At 44.7% G+C, this 22,010-nt stretch overlaps 1 protein-coding gene across 1 annotated transcript in view; it reads left to right on the top strand.

Annotated features, from left to right (window-relative positions):
* LOC119382787 (probable E3 ubiquitin-protein ligase HECTD2) overlaps positions 1-14,083 on the top strand; it is a 42,877-nt gene extending 28,794 nt beyond the window's left edge. The window contains exons 17-20 of the mRNA XM_037650635.2: positions 420-526; positions 650-765; positions 1,989-2,132; positions 13,146-14,083. Of these exons, the coding sequence (XP_037506563.2) occupies positions 420-526; positions 650-765; positions 1,989-2,132; positions 13,146-13,266 (488 nt within the window). The 3' untranslated portion in view covers positions 13,267-14,083. The remainder of the gene's footprint in view (positions 1-419; positions 527-649; positions 766-1,988; positions 2,133-13,145) is intronic.
* Positions 14,084-22,010: the final 7,927 nt, after the last annotated feature.

Here is a 22,010-nt window from a genome sequence, read left to right as displayed (position 1 = left end):
ATTTATGCCTGATCGCGCACAGTTGACAATTTTAATTCTCCAAAAGCTATTCGTATTTATGAACAGTGACATGTGCATTCGAATACCGAATCGATTTGAACAGTAGTATCTCAGCCGTACAAATTCGATCGTTTCGAATATTCGCACAGTACCACGCAGCATGTTCTGTAAGCGTCCACCGAACTAGCCCGTATGTACCGCCGCATGGCAGACAATGCAAATAGGTCACACGTCCCTTAGCATCCGATTTGATGGTCGGCGCTATATACTGAATTGGTCGAATTAAATTATCTATTTTAAGTGTGACCCATTTGTGTTGTCTACCTCATGTTGGTGTGTCGGATACGGACATCTCCTATTTAGCCTAAAGCCCCTTACTTCCTTCCTCTGGGCACGTTTGTTACTTTTTCCTCCGACAGAGTACGTGGAGCTCTACGTGGATCTAGTCCTGAACAAGGCGATCGCTCAGCCATTCAAAGCCTTCTACCTAGGATTTCACAGCGTTTGCGCCTCCAACGCGCTCATCGTACGTAACTTAACATCCTTTCAAACTAAAGCAGTTTAGCAGTGTTTTAATATTGTGACACACGCATAAGCCCGCCGTATTCTCCTTTTTTATTTTTTATTTTATTTTTCTTGTCAACGACAGATGCTCCGCCCCGAGGAAGTCGAAATGCTCGTCTGTGGTTGTCCGAAATTAGACCTGGATGAACTACGAAAAGTCACTGTATATGACAGCTTTGAGGAGGATGAACCACTTATCAGGTAACGTATTCATACTCTATCCGCGTGCATGAATGGCAGAAATAAACAGTGACGTCGGGCAGCTTTTCTCGTTACATTTGAAACCTGGGAGGGTGGCATGCCACCCTCCCAGGTTTGGCACTTTACTTCTATACGGTTGCTGTCTTGATCTGGTGGTTGAACAGTTTATTACAATCCATAAATTATTTTATTTACTTCATTTTCCTCTATTTAGCTTATCCGTTCACGCCACCTGGTGTGGACCCATTATTGACCAATCTGCTCGAACGTATGTGTGCCGATGTGGAACAAGACGTACAAAACTCTTAAATATGTGTCGTATATAGTTGCTTCTCTGCGCACGCGCCGGATGTCACCATTCTTCCCGCGCCAAGAATCATAAATCGCATTTAAAGTCTTCGTGACATCATTGCGTATATGTCCCACGCTGTGCATCTGCCTAAATTAGTGTTTTCTATGCACCATAGCTTGCGAGCGGTATAACGCATAAGCATAAAAGTTACACGCGGTTAAGTTGCGAATGATGTAGTGAATGCGGTCTTGCTGTGTTTCAGCATACAAGTATAAATGTCCCGAGCATTGGGTAGCGCCAAAGGGCGTCAGCAGGGGTATGCAAAAAAGGCAGTTGACCCCCCCCCCCCCCAAACCGCACCAGCACTTGCTCCACCCCCCAAGCTACACTAGCGCCCTCCAGCACTACACAACACGAGTTTGGTTTGCACACCCCAAAACAAAATCCTGCCGACGCCCATGGTAGTGCCTGTTAAAACTCACTTTACACAAAATGCACGACGACGACACAATGCGAGGTCGACGATGTAGTCTACTTTCTATTGTGCACTACACACATGTCCATTAACTTTTTGAGCGCGCGTGCTATATCTCTACACATTGCTATTTAGGCAGCACAAAATACGAGCTCACGTATACACTGCCTGGCAGTCTGGCAGCATTCTAGCATTTAAGGCAATTGTGAGGCGTTATCGTAAGGACAAATGAAGAGTTCAACAAGCTTAAAGAAGGAAAGATAGTTTTGTATCGAAAAATCTATACCAGCAAGAATGAATCTATCACTGGAAAAATTACATTAGCATGGTTATCGACATCGCAATGATCGCATTAAGAAATGTTGAACATGTGGACGTGCTTTTGTTTTTTCTTCTCATCATTTACTCCAGCTTAATATTCACATTGTGTTCATATTCACATCGTGTTCCATTTAGGGACTTCTGGGACATACTGAAATCGTTCAACTCTGACGTACAAAAGCAATTCCTTCGCTTTGCTACTGGCAGCGACCGAGTACCCGTCGGTGGCATGGGAGAGATGGCGTTCAAGATTTCGGCTCAAAACACCAACACGGAAATGTAAGTATGCACTTCTTCCTCATCTGTACATTATCATAATCTTAGGCGTGCGCAGGGTTCCTCATCAGGGGGGGGGGAGGTTTATCGCAGCGCCCCCCCTTCCCTGCTAATTCAATGTATGGGGGCAGACTTTGCCCCTCCCCCCCCCCCCCCCCCTCGATGCTCACGCTTATGATCATATTCATCGTCATCCGTTTGTCTATTCATACTCACCGTCGCCGTGCATGCTCATCAAGTTCGGGCACGCTGCACTTGTTCGCTCCCGAGTTCTCGACCAAGTAAACCGAGACGTCCAGCCGAGACGTCACAGTACCTTATTCCAGAGCTTATGTGAGCCTACTAAGCCTACTGAGTTATTCAAATAATGCCGCCTGTCAATACAAACGAAACATGGTAGCCAGTTTAGCAGGATCCCCGAAAGATGGCGCCACAACATCAGAGCGGGATCAATGAGCGCGTGTGTGTGTGCAGAGAGCGCGCGCTGCGTGTGCTTCCGCTTTCGGGCATCTTTCGACCTATCTGACTTGTGATTTGCGAACTGTCATCAAGGCATGAAATTGGAAGCCCAGGTCATGAAAAATTTAAAACGCCGCTTCTCAGCGTGCTATTTATTTTTACCTCGTAAGCAGCACAGAACAGGGCGGGGATGTAAATAATAAACGTACCATAACTTTGAGCCCTCATTCTGGTTTGCATGAAAGTATCAAGATTACTTACATACAGCAAACTGAACGAATCCAGAATCCAGCTTCAAGGCTCTTCCGCTAGTCTGCGCGACATGACGGTTTGTGTCTTTTAAACGCAATTTTAAAATATAAATCCTACTCAGACTGCGAAAAGGATGCTTGAATCGGTCACTATAATTTACGGTCTTTTCATTTCCACCTGGGTCTAATCACACGTTCGGGCCAGTAGCGGTTCCATTTAACGATACGAAAAGAAAAAAAGAAAGAAAGTCTACACATTGAATGAAGTTTTATCAAGCAGTTGAACAGTTTGGGCAATGACCGAACTTCAGGATTTTTGCTATGCATAGAAAATTAATTTCTCTAAACGCCGCGATATGCGGAGTTCTTTCTTCTTGTAGTTGGCGAGAAATAACGACGCTAGCAGACGCACGTGCATTACACGCTCATGAAACCAACGATAATGCATGCACACCGAAAATGAATATGCATATTTTGATAGTTCACTGATAAAATTTAATGGGAAAAAATGTGCAAGCAAACCTACACTCTAAGGCAAAAGGGTGTTAAAAGGGTGTGTGGTTCGTCCTTTTGGGGACTAATGGGGCTGCCACAACCATTAATCCCTTTAAGGACTAACGGCACCGGGTCTAACAGTTAGACTCCACAATGGACTAACATTTAGTCCTCACATTTACACCATACCGGGCAACTGTTAGTCCCCACAGATCACCTTAATGGACTAACATTTAGTCCTCACATTTACACCATATCGGGCAACTGTTAGTCCCCACAGATCACCTTAATGGACTAACATTTGGTCCTCACATTTACACCTTACCGGGCAACCGTTAGTCCTCGCAGTTGCACCTCGCCGGACCAACGGTCGGTCCTCTCAAACGCTCCATTCGGATGAACTTTTTATCCCAGGGATGATTTTCTACAGTTACTCTCCGCAAAACTTAATACTTTTTTCGCGTGTTTCTTTCCATGGTGAGCAACAAATGCCGCGGAAAAGAGCACGCAAAATAATATTTAGTCATGCGTGTGTCACTGCTTTCGCATTCAATGCGACAACGAAAGACAAAAGTGAGACAATGAAACGTTTTATTTTTTCTATACATATGAAGTTTCTGCTTTCTTTCATTAAATTCACTACAAAATGTCCAGTACAGGTCCAGCCGCGTTGTCATATCTCGTACAGTCCTTTCTGTGATGCTGCTCCAACGGAAGCGACAGATGGCAGTCGTTGTACGCGCCAGGGCACACAGCATTCTGCTCGTTGTGGGCAACGGCTGCATCCTGCAAAGCACAAAAATATTGCAAATATTTAGTCACGTGACAGCGAGGGTGAAGACGCACGCACTGTGCAAATACGTGCAACTAAAACACGTCTAAAACATGGCACGCAAATAATTTCACCCCTGGGCCGTTCCATGCCAAACGTCCCAGCCGTTTTTGGGACCATCTCAAATGTTCTTGAAAAAAAATCGTGCTGATATCTTGCATTGAAAACAGCGAATTGCTAGAATATTTCGGGGGAGGAAAATTTTTTGTTCCCGTAGGAGCCTTCCGAATTTCGCAGGATGTCGTCTTAGTGTGGTTTGTCAGAAAAATTATTCTGAGAGTATCTTTGCTTGCTTCAATACCAAATTTGGTTTACTTACTAAGCAAAGGTGTTTGTGTAAGGTGTTCAAAGCTCAATAATATTACTGTATTTTCTCTGCCACAAATGCGTCCAGAAAATTTGCCAAAATGTCCTTTGTTTGCTTTTTTTCCTCTGTAATATTGCGCTGTGTATGAATATCTGAATAATGAATACTTACTCTACAAAAGGCATATTTTGCGTTAAAACTATTTTCAGAGCACTGCAGTCTTCAAATTTTGCGAGAAAAAATCGCAAACTTGAGAAAATCATCATTTTGGTCCACATTGAGACGCAATTTACATCACGTGATCCTCCAATTAAAAATCAACTTGATACCTCAATCGAAAGCAAATAAATAGTTCTTATATAGCAAGTTTTATCATTACAAGTTTTGTTTTAAGGAAGAAAATAATTTTTGAAATTCCCCATTGACGGCTATCTTCCCATTTGGATACGCGGCAGCTTCCTCGTTAAAGTGCCCCATAGACGTCAATAGGGAATTTCAAAAATTATTTTATTCCTCAAAACAAAACTTGTAATGATAAGGGTGCTGTATAAGAAGAACTATTTCTGCCTCTGGCCCTGAGGGGTATAATAAAATGAAATGAAAATGAATTTATTTGCTTTCGATTGAGGTATCAATTTGATTTTTAATTGGAGCACCACGTGATGTAAATTGCGTCTCAATGTGGACCAAAATGATGACTTTCTCAAGTTTGCGATTTTTTGTCGCAAAATTTGAAGACTGCAGTGCTCTGAAAATAGTTTTAACGCAAAATATACCTTTTGTAGAGTAAGTATTTATTATTCAGATATTCATACATAGCGCAATATTACATAGGAAAAAATGCAAACAAAGGACATTTTGGCAAATTTTCTGGACGCATTTGTGGTAGAAAAATTGCAGTAATATTATTGAGCTTTGAACACATTACACAAACACCTTTGCTTAGTCAGTAAACCAAATTTGGTATTGAAGCAAGCAAAGATACTCTCAGAATAATTTTTCTGACAAACCACATTCAGACGACATCCTGCGAAATTCAGAAGGCTCCCACGTGACCAAAAATTTTTTTCTCCGAAATATTCTAGCAATTCGCTGTTTTCGATGCAAGAAATCAGCAAATTTTTTTTCAAGAACATTTGATATGGTCGCCGAAAGGGCTACGTCTGGCGTAAAATGACCCCCCTGCGAAGCACAAAAATATTGCAAATATTCTGCGACACGTCACAGACGGGATGAGACGCACGTACATGGCAAATACGTGCAAGGTAAAAACACACGTCTAAAATATGGCATGTAAATAATTTCACCGTGATGTCATACGTCATCAAAGACGCATTTCAAGCCACACAGCGCAACAAACACTTCAAGTGCGACAGCCGCAGCCATCACGCCGAGGCGCCGCCAACCACCGTGCCCCAGCGAGACGGCGAGTTTTTTGCGAGCGACGTGGTACAGCTCGAGTAAGCCCGTCAGCCGCCGCAGCCGCCAGTGAAACTCGAGCGGAACAGCGCGCGAACGCGAAGCCGACACCACGAACACCACCAGGCTGCTTGCGAGCGAGCGAAGGGGAAGCCGCCGATAGCGGCGTCCAATTTCCACCAAATTCCTCTAGCGAGCACCAGTACAGCGAGCGAAAGCGGGGTCGACGCCGCGAATGGCGGTGAACCTCTTGCGAGCGAGCGTCGAGGAAGCCGAAGGTCATGGCGACCAATCATTCGAAGCGCACCTAAAGTCGGCTAGCTGAAGCACCCGACAACCCATGCCGGTGCATTTCAAGCGCGCGGCATACAATAGAGCTCGTTGCTACCGCACAGCGTTTTGGACGAGTCGCAAAACAGCGGGGAGGCCTCTGCCTAATATTGCTAATATCGCGAGCTCGCAGCTCATCACCACGGCGAATCGAACATCCGGGCAGGCGACGACAACGGCGGCCAATATCCAGGCGGTCACAAAGCACAAGAGAGCTCACGCCCAAGCCGGCCCTCGCGGTACATTTCGTGCGCGCGATATACAACACGATCGAGTCCGTTACCGATAATCGCGACCAGTTTCGCGCACGCGATAGGTACGGCAGAACAAAAAGCGATCACTTACTTGTGAAAGAATCCAGCGCCGATTTGTGCCCCGAGCCAGATTGAAGTCATGGATCCGATAGGCCTACTGGGTGATTCCACGTAAGATCGAACAAACGGTGGCTGGTCGACCTCTCAAATTTATTTCAAAATTTTATATATTATTGCCTGATGAGTGGAAAGAAGAGATCCGCAATTTGTTTTGCCGCCAAAAATTTTCTCGAAGCACAGGAAATCAATAATGACGAAGAGGTGGAGTGGAGCGCTCATCCGCTCTGCTGTTTTGGCCAATTTTCGTTATGAATTGCACAAAATATATTAAAGTTAGGTAGCTGAAATTTATTTGCCTAAATATATGCATTTTTTTGCTTCTTCTCAGGTATCTTTAGTTTTTATGTGTAGTGTAGATGTTTTTATAAAAAACCTCAAAAATGGCCCAATCGGCAAAATTTTCTGTACTTTTGAAGGTCTTTATCTCAAAAAAGCCTAGTAGCAGAGGTACGAAAATTCCGCATTACGTTCTTCGCATGCGTATCTACCAAACTGCCAAATCTTGTATTTATATAGCTTTTCAGTAAAGAGATATGATCGGGCTAAGTTCAAGAAAACACCGAACAATGAAAACTTCCGACGACAATTAAAAAAAAAACCCATTTTTTAAATTTCTTAAACTTTGTCCACTTATTCTCCTCCACATCAGCTTTCACAATCATTAAAAACATGTTGCATAATGTCGTTGCACTAATAGTTACGGCCCCTCCAATGAGACCCTTAGGCAAGGATGGGCAATTCCGACTTCTTGCCCAGCAAGTGTATAAAATGCAGGCAGGATTGAATTTCTTTTTATTAACAGGTCAGCAGGTACCTAAAAAGGTGTCGCCGGCACTGAAGACGTTAATTTTGAAATTATTTGGTCACTGCAGCGGCCACGAGCGCGGAGCTACCGAGTATTCGCGCGCGCACACGAGATGCTCGTTGTAAGAGACGGCACAGTGAGAGCTCGTTCTCGCGTCCTCAGACCGATTGAGTTCGAAACAGCAACACCTCTCGGGTGACTTGAACGCACGTGCACCGGTAGTCGCAGTGATCTGGTTAATAGCGTCGATTTCTTTTTCAGGGGGCATAAGAATGTCATCGTTAAACTGTGCGTTCCGTGAAGATCTTTCATTGCAGTGGTAGCAAAAGCACGCGTAGCACAAGTAGTCCGTCTCACTGACAGTCACTGATCTTTCGGGCTTTAAACGTTCCTTCAAAGCATTTATGTCTAGGTCGGTAACTCTGCGAAATTTTGGCTTCTTTGCAATAATTAAAGGAGTACTGACACGGTTTTGAGACATCGCAAAAGGGACATTTTTTGTTTCATTGGTATGCAGTGTCCACGCTGTCCACACACTGGAGTCGGAGAACACGTATAAAATATTTTAATTTGACTTTGAAGTTTTCGTCGCTGAGCATTTGCAAGCCAGGCACACTGCAAGGACATTATCCCGACAAGTCAAGACAGTTCCTCCGAGTTCGCGAGTTCTGCGTCCTGCATGCAGCCTAAATCGTAGAAATCACTGTCAGGGTCACTGGACGACAATTCACTGATCGTTGTCTATTGCACCACGAGCAGATGACGGATTTCCCGCTAGTACGTGGCGAATTTCTGTATCTCCGTGACGTCACACTGCTATGAAACGACACTGAGAAGCCACCCCCTCGATATCGAAACCGAAAGTGTCTTTTTAAGGTGGCGCTAATTAAAATATATAGGATGCATTCCCAGGCACCACAATAGTCGTTTTACGTTTCTCGACACCAGTATTTTTATTTAGAGCCACAATCCGAATTTTTTTAAAAATTCGTGTCAGTACTCCTTTAAGCTTCTTGTGCTTCGAAAGGTATTCTCCACAATAGATTCATTCAGAGCTATACTTTCTCGTCATGAGACGCACAGGAGGAGTAGAGTAAGAGCAAAGCACAAGAACTATCCGCGCCGAATGAAGTGTGAACAGCGCACCGAACGCGCGGCCAGTTCACGCCGTCTGCTGCCGACATCTAATATAGACAAGCGCATCCTGTTACCGATAGTTTTGCTTTTCTTTCCTTTGACAATCCATATTTTGCTTTGCCACTGGAGCGCCACGTTCATGCTTTCCACTGATCGCAACTGGCGCAGCGCAGTTTCTGTGGCAGCACCGTGCGTGAAGCGAGCGCTCATAGCTCCCTTATAGAGTTTTCATCTTGCTTCCATCTCCGCCGTGTTATCAGCGCCTAGCTGAGATGCGAACAGAGGGCGGATAGAATAGCGAAGCTCCAGTGCACGCGCGTTCAAGTCACCCGAGAGGTGTTGCTGTTTCGAACTCAATCGGTCTGAGGACGCGAGAACGAGCTCTCACTGCGCCGTCTCTTACAACGAGCATCTCGGGTGCGCGCGCATACTCGGTAGCTCCGCGCTCGTGGCCGCTGCAGTGACCAAATAATTTCAAAATTAACGTCTTCAGTGCCGGCGACACCTTTTTAGGTACCTGCTGACCTGTTAATAAAAAGAAATTCAATCCTGCCTGCATTTTATACACTTGCTGGGCAAGAAGTCGGAATTGCCCATCCTTGCCTAAGGGTCTCATTGGAGGGGCCGTAACTATTAGTGCAACGACATTATGCAACATGTTTTTAATGATTGTGAAAGCTGATGTGGAGGAGAATAAGTGGACAAAGTTTAAGAAATTTAAAAAATGGGTTTTTTTTTTTTAATTGTCGTCAGAAGTTTTCATTGTTCGGTGTTTTCTTGAACTTAGCCCGATCATATCTCTTTACTGAAAAGCTATATAAATACAAGATTTGGCAGTTTGGTAGATACGCATGCGAAGAACGTAATGCGGAATTTTCGTACCTCTGCTACAAGGCTTTTTTGAGATAAAGACCTTCAAAAGTACAGAAAATTTTGCCGATTGGGCCATTTTTGAGGTTTTTTATAAAAACATCTACACTACACATAAAAACTAAAAATACCTGAGCAGAAGCAAAAACATGCATATATTTAGGCAAATAAATTTCAGCTACCTAACTTTAATATATTTTGTGCAATTCATAACGAAAATTGGCCAAAACAGCAGAGCGGATGAGCGCTCCACTCCACCTCTTCGTCATTATTGATTTCCTGTGGTTCGAAAAAATTTTTGGCGGCAAAACAAATTGCGGATCTCTTCTTTCCACTCATCAGGCAATAATATATAAAATTTTGAAATAAATTTGAGAGGTCGACCAGCCATCGTTTGTTCGATCTTACGTGGAATCACCCTACTGTCTTCTCGGCCGCCATTCCCAGCCGGTGGCGACGCAGTGACGCGACTACGCCGGGGATATACAGCTTGGCGTCGCGACGTGTCCAGAGCAGCTCCAGACTTCGTGGGTGTGGCGAAACGTAAAAGCAGCACGACACACTCATCCACGCATACGTGTGTATCAAAGGCAGCGAGCCGTAGTTCCTAGATCGGCGAACTCCGAGTGCGACACAACCGGCAACACGCCAGCTCGAACACAAGTTGGAAGACTGACCCGAGCGAGGAGGACGACGGTTTACCCTTGACAACGGTTTGCACACGGAACGTATCCATGCACACGGCCTGCATCTCCCGCGCCGTTCAACCCTTTGCAGACTAACTGGGTTGCACACGGCACGCATCCCTCTCCGCTTGCTCCTACGACGGTCTAACCGTTCATCGCGCAGGCCTATTGGGCTCCGTTACTCCTCGTTCGGGTAATTTTGCCTTAGAGTGTACGACCTTCTTCGAAATCGGTTTTGGCTTCTTTAAATTTGCTGGCTGCGTGCAACTTTCAATAAAAAGAAAGTAGCGTTGTTTCTTTCTCGCATTTTTTCACGATAGCATGAGCGTGCCTTAAGCATGACGTCAATTAACTTCTCTAATTATCCTATACATGCTTGGACTGCTAAATGCATAGTTCACATTATAATAAATGCCGTAACTGTGAGCTATACTGCTCCAGTTCGATTTCAGTCATGTGTACTTAGCCGTCATGTTAAGACTAAAGAACCAATTCTTTCAATGTGTCCGTCCTGAGCCTCAGATAAAAAAAAAAACAGAGAGAGAGAGAGAGAGAGAGAGAGAGAGAGAGTGAGAGGGAAAAGAAAATTCGGCAGATCCCACGCCTTGTGGGAATCGGTTTCATGCGAAGCAGTCAGCGAGCAGTTCTATGCTGCATTTTTTTTTTTTTTTTTGCTTTGAGCTAAGCGTTACGAGGTGGATCGACGTGTTTTTGTAAGTGTACTAGTAGTTATGTGCACATCGGGGGCTTACCAGGCACGTCGACAACACTGGCGTTTAAAGGGGTCATGAACCACTTTTCCAAGTAATGATCTAATGACCTCAGTATCGGAGTTTACTGCCTCCCGAATCGATTGCCGCAAAAATTTCTGGAATCCGTCAAGAATGAGCGGAGTTACGGGGGTTTGGCGCACGCTCTCAGCGCTTTCTCTCTTTTCTCGTGCCGACGAGCGCACTGGAAGCTAGACAGGGAGGGATGGCACGGGGGTAAGAAGTTACGTAAGCGCGCGTCATGGAACGCGATCGCTCTCCCGCTGTGATTCGCGTGCGCGAGTGCGGCTACCGTGTAAATTTAGCAGACTGAGGAGTGCGGCGCGGGCAAGTGGCGGCACCCCGTGGCAAGAAGCGCATCTCATCCGGCTATCGGCCAATAAGCATGCTAAATCTCTTACGACGTAAACTGGCAGATCCGCGACGTCAACGTGCAGACGCCCCGCCCACCGACGAGAGTGAGAGCCGGCCTCTGTTTGAAAAGAGGGCGCCTGAGGAAACGGCAACTTCGCGCTCCGCTTGTGGCCTTTACGCAGCGCGCACGACTGTAATATTTTGCAGAGCAGTTCATAGCCGTGTCAGCTTTCCGCAGGATGTGTTTTTTCAACAAGCCCAAGGGGTGCTTCATGACCCCTTTAAAAAGTAAGTTATGGTGCGACGTAACGTCAGCCCTACGTCACAGACGTAATACAGACATACGTCAGCATTATCGAAATTAAGTGCACTTTATTGTGCAATCATGTGAATATCATACGTAACTTTCGTTACTGTATTCCTCTGAGGTCAAGCAATGCTTCATATAGTTTGCTGAATCATAGGAACTCAAATGTAATGTTTATTAGACTGATGTAAAAGCGGAGCCAACACTGGAACCACAGACGTTATCTGATATGACGCCTGTATCATAGGAGTACATATGTATATAGTGTTTATTGCTTTGTTATAAAATTAGATAGCCAGCACCACAACCACAACTGACGTTCCACCGACATTACGCCTGCATAGGGTATTTTTGCAAAGCAGTTTCTAGACCTGGTGTGGCTCTGTGGTAGAATACTCGACTGCCACGCAGAATGCTTGGGTTCGATTCCTGCTTGGATCCTAAGTTTTGTTCTCTGCATTCGTCGGGTCAAAGCTGCCGATGTCACTTTTTCTTAACGCTGTCGCATTTAAATTACCAATGGCTATTCTCGCCGTTCCTGGGTTGATATAAACTGTCAATCACCTGTGGCGCATACCCATACACCGTGGCCCGTGGTAAACAGGTATGTGCCACACGTGTATGGAGGGAAGAGCTTGACGACGTACGCGACAGGATTTTCACGTTATTCATGTCATGACCAGACAGTCATATTTGTCAAGTCCTCTTACCCTCCCATGTCACTTTTGGTCTACACCAAGTTAAGGAGGTGATCATGAGAGCACCCAGACGTAGGCGGCTAGATAGATAGATAGATAGACAGAAACGCTCCAAGTGCCTTGGGTTCGCTAAGATATGCTTCGCATTTAAAAAACGCTTAAGTTGCATTTAACAATGTCTTGGCTGATTGGACATGTTTACAACGTCAACTGGCCTTGAGTTACTGTATATGGCTCCTTTAGAAGCTTAATTTAAACTACATCTCTAGACTGGCCGGCCGGCCAGCGGCTACTGACGGCGCTAACCGACGAGGTCAGCAAGAGTGGCACGTGCGCACCAAGCTCATTCGAAGCGCTCATCCAGGGGGGTATCCAGAAATTTTTTTCGGGTTGAGTTTAACCATACTTTCTGTATGTTCGTGCTTGCGCTTGTACGTGTGCGACTGTGCGTGGATATATAGACATGCAAAAGTGAAAATTTTAGGGAGGTTTTAACGCCCCCTGGCTACGCCAGTGCTTTCATCTGCTGGGCTCTTCCCGCATGCATGACACATGCCCCTGTCGTGGTTACGTTAGTGCCAAGCTTGCCTGCTTATCGGAGGCAGCTCTGACAAGTGGAAAAGATGGCACCACTTTAATTGTGCCGGGGGTTGTGTCGTACTGTTTGGAAGGGCTTAGTATATGAAACTTGCACTTCGAGTAAACTTGGTGCGCATGCGCTACTCGAACTGAGCCCGTCGCTTTGCACCGTGGTGACCAGGCGGCCAGTCGACGCTCGCGCGTTACTGTTAAAGAATCGGTCTGCTGTACCTATACATTTAGTGTCGACAGACGCGAGTCAATTTTCTGCTGTTTGACGTCGCCTCCAGGGCTGACCCGGAGTGGTTAAAGACCTGATGTGGTTCCCTGTACGAATTCGCAGGCTGCCTGTGTCGCACACGTGCTTCAATCAGCTGGTGCTACCCAAGTACAAAAGCAAGGACGTCCTTCGGGAGAAGCTGACCATCGCAATCTCAAACGCAGAGGGCTTCGGCCTCGAATAGGACCAGGACTATGTAGCCATCTGCAACCGACCAGAATGGGGCCTTACGTAGATTATTCACGTGTAAACAACAAGCAACGATTGTTCCCAAGGGCTACACAGGCGACGCCAGCGATTACGCGTATGCAAAGCACTTTGCCACGCTCTCACTTCGGGCACGACACTGTCTCTGTCTGTTTTCTCTCTGAGATGCCCTGAGTATGCATGGCGGAAGCTCTTTGTGCCTCTTTTTGTTAGCTTTGGATCTTTTATGGCAAACATAATACACACTTGTGGCACAGTTCTCGCCGTTCTACGCGACAGTTCAAAGTGACAAGAGAATGTTGTTTTATATTCTGCGTGGCGGCGCTTGGAAACGGTGAAGTGTAGTTTATATAGGCTAATGTCGGCCTACCTCTACGAGGCCTGATAATAAGTGGCGTAACCACATTATATGTAGTGAACGTTGTGCTGGTATTCGGTATAACGAGGTGGTGCAAACTGCGTAGCATAAGGAGGGATTCCAGTAGAGGTCATGCCTGTGAACGGATTAAGGTTATACAGGAAGGCGATGCAAAATAAAATTTTAGAGAGCCTTGTCCGTAAAGAAAATAAAGCAAATTATGAAGCGAAGTTACAGATAGTATTCCTCGCCTTATAGAGGACACATTACACAAAAATTTACACCACCAAAACCACTGAAACAAATGTTAAATACGCCTCCCTTATTACGTTTGTTAAGTGAAACACAAACTTGCGTCACACAAAGGGACAGCGTTTATATTGGCAAATAAAAAACGACGCCTCTTATGCCACCACATGTGGGTGCGGTATTCGTGCTCTCCATATGAGGCGTGTTGTTGTGCGGTTGTCTTTGCTTATTTCCTTTTAGCCAGACTGGTACACGTCACAGAAAAAAGAGGAACAGTAAACCATTACGATTTAAATTACCTCGTTAGAAAAAGAACCTAATTGTAGTGACCAATTACACAAAGGTTATCTATCACTTGCATATGTATACTTTTCTCCCAAATAATAATGAGAACTAACAGACAATAATGCCAAGCAAAGTATAGGGGATGTTAGTTGTAGTATAATTAACATATAGTATTAACAAATAGTAATAATATAGTATTAAATAGTATTAACATATTCCACTAGTGCAATCGATACAGAGCAAGCCAGCCTATTTCTTTTAGTGCGTTTTCTACTGCATTTGACAGGTTGTTTACCTTAGCTAACAATTGGTTTATCTAAATTACCGCTGGTTGCCTACCGTCTCTTTTTTTTTTAATTGGGAACATTTCCAAGAACACTGCGAACACGCACGATGGGGATTTGGACGGAAGAATGGTGTTGCACTTAAGAACACCTTCAGCAACGTGAGCAAATTAATACCTTGAGCGAACAGCGGGCGTAGAAATAGCCAGTAATATCAGGATTTAACTATCCAGTTGAGCTGAGTTGACTTTATTCAACCACATGACAGGTATAGTATAAGAGTACACATAGACGTTGTTAGGTGTCAAGGGGAAAAAAAAAACTGCATCTCACGGCTTGACTGGCCCCATCATCCAGAAAAGAACAAAATAACAAAATTTACAGATAGCGGAGAGCGATAATACCAAAAGAAACACGTATGAGGTCCATCACAGCACAAAGACTCAATATCAAACTCCGGGATACATAAACAAAATATTCAAAACAAACCAATGACTAAATGAATGACACTAATTGACCATCACAAAACTGACTTAATGTTCATGAATAACACAATCAGCACATCCTATGTAATATATCAATTTTAGACGAGGCACGTGGATTGTTAATTTCTCTTTGTTCAGTACACTTGGTGACAATGGCAAAAGCGAAGTCGAAGCTGGCTGAACATGTCTATGTTCTGGCGTGATGGCGATCGCGCCACATAGAAACACAAAAGCGTTGGCAGGTGCATAATGTTATGTCGACTATACAGACTAGGCGATCTACCATTAGTATGGGGACATAAATACATAACCCCAGGTTTGCCTAAATCTTCGAGGCTGCTGCGTGCATGGCACGGCTGCGGGTGGTCTATTGTAAAACGACAGAAAGTTGAACTAGTTGGTGTAGGTTTCTTGGTAAAAGAAGGTAGGAGTACAGACACGCACACAACAGACGAGGGAGCACACGTGTTGCCTTGTGCTGTCTTGATCGTGTTGTATTGATCTCTTCTCTTGGGTCCATGTCCGCAATTACGCCTACCTTCTTTTAACATGTTTATTATAGCTGCATCTTAATTAATGGGTTCAGTGCTGCGCAACCTGTTAAAACTTGTCTATATCTGGATGACCTAATAATTGCGTAAGAGCTCCACCTACACAACCTGCCCTTGTGGTGAACCGTGGTGAACCGTGGCGAACTGGTGGGAGGCAGGTTCACCAAGGTTCACGACGGCAAGATACGTGCACATTGCGCTGTGTGTGTATCTTCGTTCCTTCTTTTACACGCAACGTTACGCGCACCAGTGGTACGCCAATAGCTCCACGTTGAAACCTGTGACGAAGCCTTCCAGCTGGAGTCTCGAAGAATAAAGTGCGTTTGCTCTGCTAATGCAAATAACAAGCTCAATGGGATATAAAGGTTCGTTGTTTCTAGCTAAAATATTATATTTGGCTTAGCATTGATATTAGCTGCATCTTATAAAATTTCTCAGGACCATTCAAGCCTCATTCTAAAAACGGTGCGGCAATGCATATTGCAAAAAAATAGCTTAGTGCGGCAATGCATATTATATGAACAAACAAACAAACAAACAAACAAACAAACAAACAAACAAGCATGCATGCATACACACGTACGTACACACGTACACACACACACACACACACACACACATACATACATACATACATACATACATACATACATACATACATACATACATACATACATACATACATACATACATACATACATACATACATACATACATACATACATACATACATACATACATACATACATACATACATACGTTCTTTGGATTCGGTGATTAATAAGCAATATGAAATGCAGGCGCACGTACAAAAAATTATATTCGTCGTTTCGACCGACCCCCGGACGAAACGTCGAATTATTATCTGAAGCGTGCAGCGTCGCAATCGCGTCATTAAGGAGTTAGCTCTTTCCTAAGTTTTATTATAGTTACTACGCTACAAAAGGCTTAGGAATTTAGGAAACCTGTTTGAAGGACGCCAGCTTGGTGCTCCCATGCATTATGCAGATGCAACTTATGCAACTTACTGGCCCGCTCTTTTCTTTTTTACACACACACACACACACACACACACACACACACACACACACACACACACACACACACACACACACACATATATATATATATATATATATATATATATATATATATATATATATATATATGGCGTCCCAACTATCGCGCAGCGCATGATTTAAAAAAAAAAACGGAGTTACGCGAAGCAAGCCTAGTACATATTTTTCCCAGTAGACTGGAGTAGCCACCACTAATTTTTTCGTTAATGAGGTTTATTTAATTATTAATAACTATATTGATAACTCTACAACTACTCACGTCATCATCAATATATCAATGAGGCATATGTAGGCATGCTCAAATGACATATAACCGCGCTATTTTCAACAACATACTAATTGAGCGCTCATTTATTTTCAGCTGATAAAGAAAGCCCGCGAAATATGAAAAATAACACGACTACGCTCAATTTTATTCTATTGCAATTTTATTCTATTTATATTCAATATTCTATACGTGGCCTCTGCGTGAAGCGACGCACAAAGTCGACGTTAACCATGTTGCAACTCACGCATACCTTGAATACAGTTTGTCACAGTAACTTTATGTGGGGACTTGTAAACTAGATTAGCAGTGATAAAATACTATTTCTGAAGTGTTGTCATGGCTATCAATGTTCGCAATCGCGAATCCAATATGAATATTTTGATTGAAAAAAATTAAAAAAATAAAACCTAGTACGCATCTTCCAAATGTAGAAATCACAAGTATAATTATGCGATGATTGTGATAATTAAGCTATACACGCAGGTTCGTACAAGGTGCAATAAATATTATGATTGCCAAATAGGCATGTAACTCCTATACGTATCTATGGCGTATCAGCTCGTTGCAGTGGGTGACCTTGCGTACACACGTATTATTATTTTTTTTTAAGAAGACTACATGTTAGATATTATAACGCGTTGTTGAAATGCAGAAAGAAAAGAGCTGTGCTCTTTGCCAACTGTTGGCCAAATTAACCAATAGAAGTGACACGCTTTGTCGACTTTAGAACTGGCTGCAGTCACATGAGAATCTCGTTAGATATGTATACATCCCAGCTTGCAAGATGCTGATCTTACTGTAGCTTGAAAAGCGTACGTCATTTCTCGCTGTGAACGGCATTTAACGCTCTGAGCGCAATTAAACCGTGCCGGAGGGGTTTCGCTCAGATTTCATGCGACATCTCCCTGCAGCAGGTCCCCGCACGGCAACAAAATACGAACCAAAGGCGAGACGCACATGAGCTTCGCTGCACACCATACTTGTATTGCGGCGAAGAGCTTTAGACGCATCAGCGATGCCAAATGGATAGGCACGTGAAGGAGTGGTTGTAGTAACCGTCAAGTCTCTACAAGCATAAAAGTGCTTGCGAAAATCTCGTATCATGCCTCTAGAAGGATGATAACAGGAATATATGTTGTACTACGAACCGCAGTGGAACACGCGGACTGTCCTCCAGCGCAGCCTCCTCGTGAACGCAGAAGGTTCAGGTAAGCTACACAAGTGCCTCAGTGTCGTATCGCCTTTGCATCTTCCAAGTATCAGGTATATAATTAGGGCTCTGTGTTTTCGGTGGTTATATTTCTTGAAAATCGGCGGGTGTTTATCGGAGTTTATATTTTTGGCGGAAATTCGGCGTTTATCATAGTTTATTTTCAGTAAATCCCCAATTCTCCAAATTCAGAGTTTTGCATTGCTCTCAAAACCATAAATTCTTAGATCAATTCATATCTGGACACTAAAACATCAAAACACACGAAGCACATGTTATTTTTTATAGAAGGTTTGAATGCACAAAAACATATACGCACAAGTGAAATCCTTTAACACAAAACACCTGTATTTCTGCGTATAAAAACCTTATTCTTAAAGCTTATTGTAAAACACGCAAGCATACTTTGCGAGGCTGCTGTCAGTGATCGAAGTGCGCTCCTTTCGATTGACGACTCTCAGCTTTGAAAATGCCCTTCCAACGTTAGCGCTAGAAACGGGAAGCGCCAGAAACGCAACGCGCAGCGAGAAAGCACTGGCCACTGGACATTGTGAAGTCTCCAAAACGACAGGGGTTCAACAACGTTACATATTTCATAGCACTGATAGTTCGCAAAATCACTTAGGAGCTGGTTCACGTCGTCAGTTTCAAGAATCACTAATTGAAAAATTGGCGCATAGGTTTCGAACGCGCAGGGCAGCTCATGCTTCACATTTGGATTCTCAGTTTGAACACAGTGCCACAACGATTCTTTGGTGTACTGGAGTTGATGGCACAGGTTCCTCTCAGATGTCTCTCTCCACTTTTCGCCGACAGCAGCGTAGTATCCGTGAAAGTCTGCGACAGTCGTTAAGCGGTCAGTCTCATCAAGGAGGTCCAACAGACTTGTGACATCTGATGCGAATACCTCGGTTGGATCACGCCGTTGGCTGATGAGTGCGTGTAAATGAACCCCCAGTATGGGATAAACTTGGTGTACCAGGGTACTTTCTGCCTCAAGTTACTTAATGATTGAGAGCACGGCACACGAATTGGTCTTCAGAAACCCCATATTAACAGCAAGTCGTGCACAGCTTCAGACGATGAAATAAGACTCATGAGCTTCTCACACTTCGTTCCCTTGACTTCGTCGCTTCTTAAGAAAGACAAAATGGCGCCCGCCAGCAGTCCAAAATATCTTCTAGAGCTTCATAAAAAGAGAACCACCTCGACGGACATACGGTTTTCAGCGACTTGATGGACACGCCCGTGGCCAAGCACACAAGACCAAACTTATGGCGCAGCTCCCGCGACGACTTCAACAGGGCAGGAAAGGGCACAACGAAATCGGGAACTACGTTAAACGACCTCGTCCTGATTCCATTTTCCCGAGCGTTGTTGAGTAGGTGGCACGGATCTTTGAAGTGAAGTGCCTTGAATTCGGGGTTGATGAGTTGCAAGTCCTTGTGAAGCTTCTGCATGTAGGAAGCTGAGTCGGAGCACAATACAGCTACGTCGCCTAAATACAGCTACGCGCGGTAAACTTTAGATGGGTCAAACCAGAAGATGTATCAACGAGCGCTTAGAACTTGCACTTTCGATAAAGAACGAAATCAGGTCATATTGGCCCTTGAAGTCGGAGTTTATCGGATAAATCCGATTTGTCAAAAAATTTACCGGCGATTGTTTATCGAATTTTTTCGTATAAAACCGATACACGGAGCCCTATATATAGTATATGATATAGTGGTGCTCCCACAAAACTTCCGAGGGTTTGATGCCCATAAGGTTTCATCTAGGATTGTCTAGCTAATGTTCCTCGATACCCTTGATACTGAATTCTTTTTCATATTAGAAAAGTTACAGCACGCACTGAAGGGGACAAAAGAAGAAAACACAAGACACAGCGTTGTGCTCTCTTCTTTTGTCCCGTCTGTGTGCGCTGTAACTTTTCTAAGATGCGATACTCACTAGCCCACCAAGCCATCGCCGTTTTCATCGCTAAAGTGATAGATAATACAGGCCAGCATTTACTTATCACGCTGTACGTATATTTGTTCATTGTTATTTTTTCTCTTTCTAGTGAAGTAGTGACACCATAAGCCGACCATCACTGCAGGCAACACGGCGAGCTCGGAGGCGCACTCGAGTTTGGAGTAATTACACACTCAGCAGCATCGCAGGGGTCCGCTGCATGCCTTGTCACCCCCCCCCCCCCTCCCTTTCGGTTTGATCGCTTCTGCGCTAAACTATATTTTTTACCTCACTCTCTGTCTCTTTACACGAAATTCGGCCGCGTGCCGCGCGTCGGTGGCACTGGCCCCACGGCGGAGGCGACCGTGATTCAATGCCGTGACGTCAGGAGCGGCGTTTGGGGCGCCTCCCCGGGGAGGCGCGCGTTGCGCCGCGTCCCTAATCCCGACAGAGGCGCGTGCCACACCATTTGCTTTTTAGCTGCGCATGCGCACGTGTCGAGCGGGCTCCGGGAATGCAGGCAGGCACGCGTTCCACGCCGTGTAATTGCATGTTTCGGAGGTGCGGACCTGAGCAGAAGGAGACGTAATCTCGTCAAGCCGTGCCGACAGGACCGAGTTGAACGTCATCCCCGAACGAGGGCCAAAAAACTGCCCCGAGGTTTCGGGGAGTGGAGGGAAAAAAAAGACAGGAAGAAAAAAAATGCAGCAGCAAACCGAAACGGCGAGATCCGAGCGCGTGTTGGCTGGCAGCGTTAGTTCCACCGTGTTCCTTAATGGCAGATTAAAGACCAGTGCGCGAGAGTCTTCTCTAGGCACCACGAGGTGACAACACGAAAGCAAAATGTCAAAGACTGCGCGCAGTGTCGTAGTTATTGTGAGCAACGGTGTTCTAGCGTACGACTTTTTCTCCTTCTTTTTTGTTCTTTGTTCACCATCGCGCTCTCTCTCTAAGGCCTCTTTCCTTCCCTGGGTGTGCGCGGCGAGGTTGCAAACGGCGTCCGGGGCGTTAAAAATCACAGCCCCCGTTTGGACGCAGGCAGCCCAAGCGTGCGAGCGGAGGCGCTTCCTTGCCTCCGGCTGGGAAACTCGACACTTGGCCACGGCATGTTTTTTTCTTTTTCTTTCTTTCTATATTTTGCAGTGTGAGAGAAACGAGGAGACCTCCCTTAATGGCCCCCTATCCCCCTTGTTCGCACGGCGACAACCATTCTAAACTTCCCGGTTTCCCCTCCAAACGTACACTTAAGCACTTTGACGCCCAACGACGCGATGTAAGCTATTCGATAGAGACGCTAACTACGTTGCTTTTGGATGAGTAACGAGAAAAACGTTGTTTTCAGACAGGCGTTTGAAAAGGCCAGTTGAGTAGACAAAAGTGAATCTTAAACGAGCTGACGAGTCGGAGTTGCCAGGACCAGTACCTCAGAACACGCGCACCTTTCCTAGTGTCTGTTTATTATTGTTATTTCTTCTATACGCCAGCCGAATATAGCTGCATAACCTGTGGAGATGGGCAACAAAAACTGACAGTCCCCCTTTCGGCAACTCTATAGGAAAACTTAGGCGAAAGACGAAACACTCAATAAAGTACTTCGACATTGACAGTCGATTGCATTGTTCCTCCTGGCGTATTTAGTTTTCGTTTCTTTCCTTCAGGCAGGTGCTTAGTAGGGGAAACTTGACGTTGTGTTCTAATTCGATATGCGTATCTACAAATGTCAACTTTTCGTATAATAGGAAAAGGTGTATGACGAGCATCACCGATAACAAGAGCTTTATATAAAGGTAACTCCTGTAACACCAACACACATCATAAGTGCTCTTGCCAATAGACCGCCGAGAATGAGCGCCAAATAAGCAAGATCTTTTTTTTTTATTTGTCATTGCATTGTGAAGTTGCAGTAGTGAAGAGACTGGTCATCCAGGTGTCATTCCGGCTACTCTGCGAAGCATGTTTAATGCAGAATTGACGTGCTTTTCACGTGTACTCATGTGTG

This window comes from Rhipicephalus sanguineus, chromosome 1 (genome assembly GCF_013339695.2).
Source record: "Rhipicephalus sanguineus isolate Rsan-2018 chromosome 1, BIME_Rsan_1.4, whole genome shotgun sequence".
Lineage (NCBI taxonomy): Eukaryota > Metazoa > Arthropoda > Arachnida > Ixodida > Ixodidae > Rhipicephalus > Rhipicephalus sanguineus.
This window is presented reverse-complemented; position numbering and strand designations above follow the sequence as displayed.